The 9,673-nt window shown below is 36.1% G+C and overlaps 2 protein-coding genes across 4 annotated transcripts in view; one reads left to right on the plus strand and one right to left on the minus strand.

Annotated features, from left to right (window-relative positions):
* Positions 1-511: 511 nt before the first annotated feature.
* Positions 512-4,595, plus strand: LOC117120755 (transketolase-like protein 2; the record flags this gene model as incomplete). Its single annotated transcript, XM_033265836.1, has 4 exons — positions 512-848; positions 1,587-1,801; positions 2,210-2,429; positions 3,645-4,595. Coding segments are annotated over 4 exons (936 nt in total), but the record flags the coding sequence as incomplete, so codon positions are not given.
* LOC117120739 (sodium- and chloride-dependent GABA transporter 3-like) overlaps positions 4,595-9,673 on the minus strand; it is a 28,907-nt gene continuing 23,828 nt past the window's right edge. For all 3 annotated transcript variants that reach the window (XM_033265813.1, XM_033265811.1, XM_033265812.1), the window contains exons 13-15: positions 7,813-7,913; positions 7,036-7,203; positions 4,595-5,823 (exon numbers count right to left, since the gene is read on the minus strand). In XM_033265813.1, the coding sequence (XP_033121704.1) occupies positions 5,719-5,823; positions 7,036-7,203; positions 7,813-7,913 (374 nt within the window). In that variant the 3' untranslated portion in view covers positions 4,595-5,718. The remainder of the gene's footprint in view (positions 5,824-7,035; positions 7,204-7,812; positions 7,914-9,673) is intronic.

A 9,673-nucleotide genomic window follows, 5' to 3' on the forward strand; every position in this document is an offset into this window, starting at 1 on the left:
ATAAACATGATTTTGAGTAATTGCCTTTACAAATTTTTTGTGCATACATTGTTTAATAGAATGAACTATCAAAATAACATAAAATAAACAATTTGCTGACCACTTCCAGAACTAATACTTTGGTACATGATTAATAAGACAATAAACTATTGATCTATAGTGAAAAACAAATTTGGATTTTTAGGCAATTTTTGGAGCTCGCATATTGTATAGCTCATTTACTCAATACTGGCCTGTGCGACAACTTAACCATTTCGCCATGACATGCCTCAAATGCTTGATCATAAAATCATAATCATATGTTATGAAGGTGATCATCATCCTACAGTGGACATATTCCTCTCTTTGACACTTGAGGAGCTTAGACTAACCAGTATGTTCTTGAAATAAAGATCCCTATTTTGTGAGCTTTTCAATTATTTTCCGGGAGTTAATGTTTTTAATACTTTTATTTATCCATTATTGTCATATTTCTTATATATTCAAGCATAACAACACTATTTAAAACAATTTCAATATTGTTCAGGTTGCTACACGTGTTGCTTATGGCACAGCTTTGACAAAACTTGGCAAGAGCAACCCACATGTCATCGCTGTCGACGGCGACATGAAGAACTCGACATACTCGATCAAATTCCGCGATGCGTTCCCCGACCGCTTCATCGAGTGCTTCATTGCCGAACAGAATCTTGTTGGCGTCGCTATGGGTGCTGCCTGCCGTGACCGAACGGTCGCTTTTGCTAGTACATTTGCCTGTTTCTTGTCGCGTGCTTACGATCAGATAAGGATGGGTGCGGTATCGCAATCCAATGTCAACTTCATGGGTTCTCACGTCGGTGTTTCAATCGGTAAGAACAATATTAAATTTTACCATTATATCCCATAGAGTGATACTATAACTAATGTGTTTCAAGTGTTGGAGTGGCAAGCCTTTTGGTGACAGTAGTCATATGACCACATTTGCCACTCGATGGTGCACTAATACATATGTCGAACATTTTAAATTGTTTTGCCGGAATTAATAAAATTAGATTAAATAGATATCTATAAATTCTCTAGGAGTTGCACACTTTGCCTCTTTGACTTGTGTGACCATCGAGATCAGAGACTTCCTTGTGATGCGATAACAAATGGATAAACATTTCCTGTAGGGAGAGCATCTTACTTTCCTTGCAGCAGTGAGTTCCGACAAAACGGATTATTTTACACCAACTACATTCTAAGTAAAATGGATTTATTAGAAAACCAGATATGCTTTTGGATTATCACTTTTACAAATGAGTTTAGAAGAGTTTGGTACTGGATAAAAAAAATATGCATGTAAGGCATTGGTCTGTTTGTTATTGGTGTTTGTGTATATAAGCTTTTAAATATGGATAATTTTTTCATTCCTGATGATGACATAATGTTGAAATACTAAATCCCAACACACTGGCGTGCATTTCAATACTTGGAGTATGTATTTTTCTTTCCTTATTAGTTAGCTTAGTTTATTGGTTAGCTGAGTTTTAAACCGACGATTATGTTAATTATACAATTATACATGTGGTGTTGCCATTAATGTTGATCAACACTTGACTCTACAGGGGAGGATGGTCCATCTCAGATGGCCTTGGAGGACCTAGCCTTATTCCGTGCAGTTCCCGGTTGTACAGTCTTCTACCCAAGTGATGCAGTTTCCATGGAGAGGGCAGTAGAGCTTGCAGCGAACACCAAGGGTATGTGCTTCATCCGCGCAAGTCGTCCAACCACTCCAGTTGTTTACAGTAATGATGAGAAATTTCAGATCGGACAAGCTAAGGTACACCTATTTTTTTCATTAACTGGGATTTAACTTTAAGAACCATTAAATTGATTTTTATGGGGGTGGGCAGCTTCAGTCTTTATACTCCCACAGTCTGTGTATTATAATGAGGCTTAGGGCATGTTTAGTAGTGAGAAGTCCTGTTGTCGCAGGAATAAACCTTTCCCACAAAGCCCCTCCTCTTGGATGTTGTTTTTGTTGTCCCCTAAAACGACAATGTAAAAACATCCACAGACGCGTATGTTTGTGGGGCAACATGTGATACACGCATGTATTCCTCGCCCTCTTCTGATTGGTCGGTTAAGTTTGACAATCCAGAAAGGTTTGTGGAACTCTAAGGCAGGCATCTTTACCACCAAGCTATTCAACTCCACTCCATATTCTAACTATTTTCATTTCATACAGGTTCGTTGCCGAGGTGGGAAAGACAATAAAGTAACCATCGTTGCTGCTGGAGTAACCCTTCCCGAGGCAGAAAGTGCTGCAAAGACTCTGGCCGCTGAAGGCATCAATGTCTGTGTGGTTGATCCATTCACCATCAAACCAATTGATAAGGCCACGCTGTTGGCCTGTGCTCAGTCAAGTGGAAACAAGGTACTCACTGTGGAGGATCACTATCCAGAGGGTAAGTTTTTAGAGGCAATTAATGGTCAATCAGTTAGTCAGTCATTCAATCAGTTAATCAGTCAGTCATTCAGTCAGTCATTCAGTCAGTCATTCAGTCAGTCATTCAGTTAGCCAATCAATTAGTTGATTAATCAGTCAGTCAATCATTCACTCGATCAGTCATTCAATCAGTCAGTTGATCAATCAATCAGTCTGTCAGTCATTCAATTAGTTGGTCAATCAATTATATGATCAATCAGTCAATCAGCTAATCAATTAATCAGTCAGTCAATAATTCATTTGATCAATCAGTCAATCAGTCAGTTGATTTATCAGTCAGTCGATCAATCAATTAGTTGATCAATCAGTCATTCGATCAATCAATTAGTTGATCAGTCAGTCAGTCGATCAATCAATTAGTTGATTAATCAGTCAGTCAATCAATCAGTCAAATCATTCAGTCGATCAGTCAGTCAGCTGATCAATCAATCAATCAATCGATTAGTTGATAAATCAATCAATCAGTTAATCAGTCAGTCAGTCAGTCAATCCATTTATCAGTCAGTCTATCATTCAGCCAGTCAATCAATCAGTCAATTAATCTTCACTCTCTGCTGTGTGAAGTAATTTCTACATTGTTCTAACAATAGGGAACTTAGGATTTGCAACGACGTAGAACTTAGAATGTTAATTTAACTGTGCATATCTGAACATTTTGTGTTCTCTCCTGAAATGTGGAATGGTTTTCAGCTCAATCTATGTTAAGGCCACAACAAGGAATGGACTGTATTAAACATTGGTACATCAGTCTTCGCGTTTGTGACATCTGCACGTACGTGTCGTAGAACATTGAAATCGATTTACAGTAGAATATAGAATACACAGTCAGGTGTGAGTGAATTCGTTCTACGTTTTCGTTGGAAAACTCCCTATTGGTACACCACAGTTCAAAACAAAAAATTACAACTTACTGGAGTGTTTATACAGTTGAACTTGCCTAAGTTGAATCCAAAATGGCAATGAAAAAATGTTTGAATTAGATGAAATCTGATTTAGAGATCATTAATTAATTCAAAACAAAAATTTTGCATGTAAAATAAGATACTTGAGTTAGAGAAAGTCAACTTAAGCAAGTTTAACTGTATATAATAAATATGTACATATTTTATGTTTGTATATGAAGGCAACCTGAAAAACTTATGAATTAAAGTAATTTATATATAATGTTTTGTAGGTGGCATTGGTGAGGCGGTCTCTGCAGCGCTCTCCGAGGACGGGGTCAAGGTTCGACGACTTGCTGTACAGAATATTCCTTACAGTGGCCCTCCAGCTGTTCTGCTTGAGCGCTTCGGAATCAATGCCAGCAGCATTGTCAAGGCTGTCAAAGACTTCTGTTAGACTATTTAAGATTTAGCAAGTAAAACTTGTGGATTATGTGTTCCCACCCCTCTCCCTCTAAATCTCAAAATAGTTTGTAAAGTAGTGTGGTATAAACATTTCCTTTGATGTAATTAATAATTCAAATTATGGAATGTTTCTTTTTAAAAATTGACTGGTGAGGGGATAATTATATATAACAAAACAATTAAACTACTTTGTCAACAATTACTCTATGCAGTATACTTCAGTGGGAGGGAGGAAAATAGAATAATGTTTTTTTATTATATAATCTATAAGAATATTATGTTAACAAAAATATTGTGGAAAAGCAAAGCTTGAACCCTTTTATTCCAAATATATTTTTGTGGAAAAGCCAAGCTTAAAACCTTTTTATTCCAAATACATAATTGCCATGTATAGCCTTACTGATCATTCCATTTTGAAGTCTCAAAAATTCTCCATTGTAAAAGCTATCAAATAAATAAATATTACTTGGAAAGTATTTTTTTAGATTATTAATGTATCACATCTTGATAATATTACCCACCGGTTGGGGTCTATTCGTAAATTTGATCTCATTGTAAATTTAACCACCCATGATATTAATACATTTTATTGAATAGAAAATATGTATTTTAGTTCCATAATTTGGACCTTATATTTTATTAATTTTGGGATTTTTCTTTGTATATTCATCAATGGAAAGATAATTTCATTGGTTAATTTGGTTTTTATACCGTTACTATAACATCATGGTGCCTCATTGTGCATTGCTATACCAACTCAATAAATTCTCACTCAAAATTCATTCTCTGATTCTGTTTTATTTCTCCTCAATTTTACAGTAAAACTTCTTTTGGTACCATTATGTTAGTGGATATTGATAGGCATGTTCAGATCAGTTAGAAGTAAGCTTTAAAGTAGCAGTTTACATGTTGTAAACCCTGGGTAGACGTTCTTTGTATTCAGTTAATTAACGTAACTACAGACGACTTGCATCTGAGCAGTCTCAGGAGTAAGTGTGTTACTTCTGCATACACAAGGAATGCAAGGAATATGCACTCGGAGTAGCGCTGTGTAGTTGCACTTCAGAGCCCACAAGTAAATACAACCTTTATGACCTTGATTTTTTTTTTTAAAGAAAATTACCCACAAATGAGTGCTAAAATAACATTTCATGTGATGTGTAAATTTTTGTAGACACAACGTTTTCATAATTGTTTACAATTTCAAGAATTGGCAATTATCTCTTCCGGAAAATTTGCATAGTTACTTCTAAGCTTTGAACTAGCTTTGAAGTAAAAAGAACATTATGCTCTGGCTATAACACTCACTGCAAGTAACATGTGCGTCCTTTTTACATCTGTCGTAACTATATTTCAGACGAAAAGCCATCTGAATATAACAATTGTGTGGTATTTCCTTGTACAATCTTAGTCTTGTCTTTATAGTGCATTCCACAATATACCTAATCTTGCAGCACTACCTTTGCAGCAAGAACAGAAGAAATCTGGTCAGACAACAAACTCAGAAAAAAATTATTCAATCAAGTGTGAGCTATGATGGTTTGCTTTACCATTTTGAGTTTCATTCATTATTATGTAAACCAGAACCATATGCAAACCAGCGTGTAATTGCGTCGATTATGAAATTGTCACTTTTTCAGACAACATTACTGATAGAAGAAACAGAAAATAAAATGTACACTTTTTTTAAGCTGTACATTTTCCCACACTGCATTAGAATTCACTTGTTGCAAGGGCCTTTTTGTGCTTGCTATGTCATCTGGAATTACAACCCTGATAACCCGGCACAAATACGGTAAATTTTGTGGGTAGGCATGAGTGAAAAGCAAATGCTAGGTATTCATGCAATGCAAAAAGCGGGAAATTAATATCTATTCTAGAACAACCATTCATGTACGAATATCAAGACAGCTTTTCCATTTCTTGCATTTCCACAGCCTTCTCTAGTTTACCTGGCAGCACAATCTGAAAGGGTCTCAGATGCGGTGTAGTCAACTTCTGCAACCGCTGATTTAAAAAAAAAAAAAACAAACTTTGGGTTTCTGTTAAATGTTTGTTGAGTAAAAATCGGTGTTAAGTAGGGCAAATTGTTTACAATGCCGCTGAGGATCAAGGCTGCTATTTATAAGGTTTGCTAGTCATAATACTCCTAGCAAACTTTTCTAATTATTTTTAGTGAAATTTTTAAATACTACTGTATTTAAATTATGACTAGTGGACCAGTGGACCTTATGAATAGCGAAACTGATGTCTAGTAAGAGGACCGGCCGTTGAAAGCTGCCGATTTAAACTTTATATGCCTATACCATTAATGATTATGGAAGGCTTATGGATAATGGAGTACTATAGGAGAAAATTAAATGAAAATTAGCTGCTGTTCATAAAATAACCAATATTTTCATCACTAGGGTTTTTATTCATATCGTTAAAAGTTTCCACAAAATGAGTACTAGTCCTATTTGCTTTGGGAGAGGGCTGCAAGTGAAAGGGCTAATTAAACAAATCGATGACAAATAACAAGAATAAGGTTTTTTTTAAACTCAATGTCAAATAATAGTATTTTATTTCTTTGTTTATAATATCCGAGACTTTTATAGGTAGGTTTCTGAGATGCTAGGAATAAATGAAATTAGTTAAGCTTGGTTTCCATACAATCGCTACACGCTATCGCGGACTCCTTTGGCTACGCTGATTGGTCAGTTGAATCAGGGAGCGTTCCAGATTGCGTCGGGGACAGCTACGCAGTAGCATACCGAATCCTAATTTTAGGATTGAGAGCTTACACAACAGACGAGAAAATCGGATCAATGTGAACGCCGGCGTTCAGCGCATCGGAAACGCGATCCTAACGGTTCGCTTCCAATTCAATTTTTTTCAACTCCGTTAGAAAAAAAGACATTCAAATACAGTATACAATAAAAACAGATTCAATAAAATATATTATACAGTACATACAAAAAATGTAACAGAATTCAGTGTTAAAATTATGAACAAAAATGGCAAACTTAACACTGTCACAGACACCATGGTTAACACAATCAACATACTTGCAAGATCTTAAAAATTTTGACGACAGTTATTGTTAAAAATTATATTTACAAATGGGAAAATCATTGCTTATTATGTTATTAATTATTATGGTGTTCTTGACAACCTAATGTGTAAATTCACATTGCAAAAATACGCCCTCTATAGAAAATACAACTTTTGATGACGTACCTCTCTCATTGAGCCTTCGGTGTTGGCTAGTGAGAAGATGGCCCAGGCCGGGATACACAGCATTGAAGACAGAGCCATACACATACCGATACCCACACCCCAGGGTGGGTACACATAGTTTTCATATTTAAGAGGCGTCCAATTTGCAACACTGAAGATCCAGATAGCCTAAAAATTGAGATCTTATGAAGTGCGTGTAAAACGATACCAAAATCTACATGAAGCGCTAGACTATCAAGTAGGCCTATTTGACAGTCATGTAACATGCCTAAGTATGACCATGATAATAATATCATATGAAAATATACTATAGGCACAAATAATATAAGTTTTGAGCTCGTCTCCACTGGCCTACCGTATTTCATGTGGGCTAATACGGCGATTTATATGCCTATATGATAATTTACAGATGATTGTGTTCCTGCTCATAGTACTATTATAAAGAGCAACTTAATTGACATGGGCGTCAGTCGATGGGGACAGGGGACACGTCTTCCCCCTCCCCCACATTTTAAAGAGGGAGGGACATCATACACTTTTTATGATGAATATTGAAAACGTGTGTGCAGAATCAGTGTTAATAATGTTATCCTTAAAATCAAATAAACACGACTTGAAAAATTCCCATTCATCCCCCAGTTTTAAGTACGGATCGACGCCCTTGCGTATGGGCCTACTATATAATAAACATGAAGAGAAAATTTTGTATAATAAGCTGTTCTACAGTAACTAATAATTCTACCGAGTATACAGGCCTTTAAAAATGCGCATACTAACCAAACTGATGACGGGCGTGAAGACGATCCAACACCACTTAAAAATCCCTAACGGTCGATACCCAATCATAGTCTCCATGTTCGCATATAATCTTTCCCCTCCTGAAAGGCAAATGATATACCCAGTTACGTCGTTTCAATTGTTTTTGACTCCTTTTTGCTTATTTTCTGTTTGGATGCATGTCATTCAATTATATACCGTATTCATTTGCTCAGTGGTACCAGGGACTCCAGTCCCCAGGATGCCTGGGTCCCACGTTGGAAAAAGCCATTCTGGAAGTGAATAGACCTAGGCCTACCCGGTACCCATGGACCACCGTGTGACGTCACCTAACTAAAGCTCTGTCCACACTATCACATGTGACAAAAATGTGATATGCCTATGCCCATATTTGGGTGGACTGTAATATCCCATCATCATTCCCATATATGGGCACATCACACAATTTTGTCACATAAAACTTGGTAGTGTGGACTGTGCTTTGGAGAAATGAAATACATTTAAAACCGGACAACATTCTGAATTTGCGGAAGAACCGGGCCTAGCCTGCTGTTGGTGCGAACCACTCGAGGGAAACTTGGGACCCCTTTAATATAGAAACGTTATTAATGCACCTGTACAATTCAGAAACAGCGGCACATACAACGTAGGCATACTGTTGTTCATTAGTCCTTATTTTATTAGGCCTACAGACCTTAAAAATCTGCAGATCGGTCTAGCAATACTAATTTCTTGATCGAATATTACTATTTCTGATAGGCCTATCCAGCATTTGATATGAATTGGCAATAAAAATAGGTTGCCGTTCTTTCTCTGCTAATATTATATAAAGTAATCAATTATTATTTTTGTATAGCTTAAAATAGAAAGGAAATCCTTCGATTACCAATTGTGTTATTCATAACCAGAAATATTTTAATCAAAAAATATATATATATATATCTATTCGTGATCCCACATCGGGGCAACAAACTGAATATAATCTGTCCCAAACTCCTTTCGGTTAGCTTATATAAGAAAGATCTTTGTAAACGTCTTAACTATTAATATTTGCGAAGATGGTTCGTTAAATTGGTCAAACGATAACGAATAAATAATCGCTCTTCATTCGTATCCAAGATTAATAAAGTGTCGTCGCTTCATTTTACCTACTCTCACGAATTATTTTTTTCTCCTTGATAAGAAATTACAAATCGCTTACAAGTAAGATGATTCCTGTTTAATGGGCCGCCTGCAAAGAACTTATACAGCGATGATTTCGTTTTACTAATCAGCAGGAAGGACAAATAGCCAAAACTATTACGGTTAAAACGTTACGTCACATAGGCGCTCAACGCGTCATAGTCGGCAAGATAGTCTTTGGGCAAAAAGCCAACCATCTGCTAGTTAATAATTATAATTCATATATAATTATAAAAGACGTTAGGCCTACTACTACTGGGACCAGACCACCGCGGCTTAGCCGTCAATCGCCGCGACTTTAAATAGAAGGCAGCGATGATAACGAGCTTTTTATAGCCAACTTTAAATTTATCACCGGACTGTTAAAAAATAGAAAATAAAAGTGAATGCGATAATACGATAAATCCTACAGGTTATCTTTAGTCTTAGAATATCATCATATTCACAATTATGACGAATCTCGGGGAATTATTACCTGCCTCAACAGCAAGCCACATCTCTTTGTTACCTGAAGTAAGTGATTGTTAGGCCTATGTAAAAAAAAATTGACTTAATGTTTAAAATTGGGTTAATTTTTAATTGAACACACATTGGAAGAATTATAGATTATGATGCCGATAGATAAATCACTTCAACTCAATTCTCACTGTTTAAACTACCAGATTATTGTAGATCTAAA

Source organism: Anneissia japonica, unplaced genomic scaffold (assembly GCF_011630105.1).
Source record: "Anneissia japonica isolate Jap-2015-1 unplaced genomic scaffold, ASM1163010v1 scaffold69_len1423075_cov170, whole genome shotgun sequence".
Lineage (NCBI taxonomy): Eukaryota > Metazoa > Echinodermata > Crinoidea > Comatulida > Comatulidae > Anneissia > Anneissia japonica.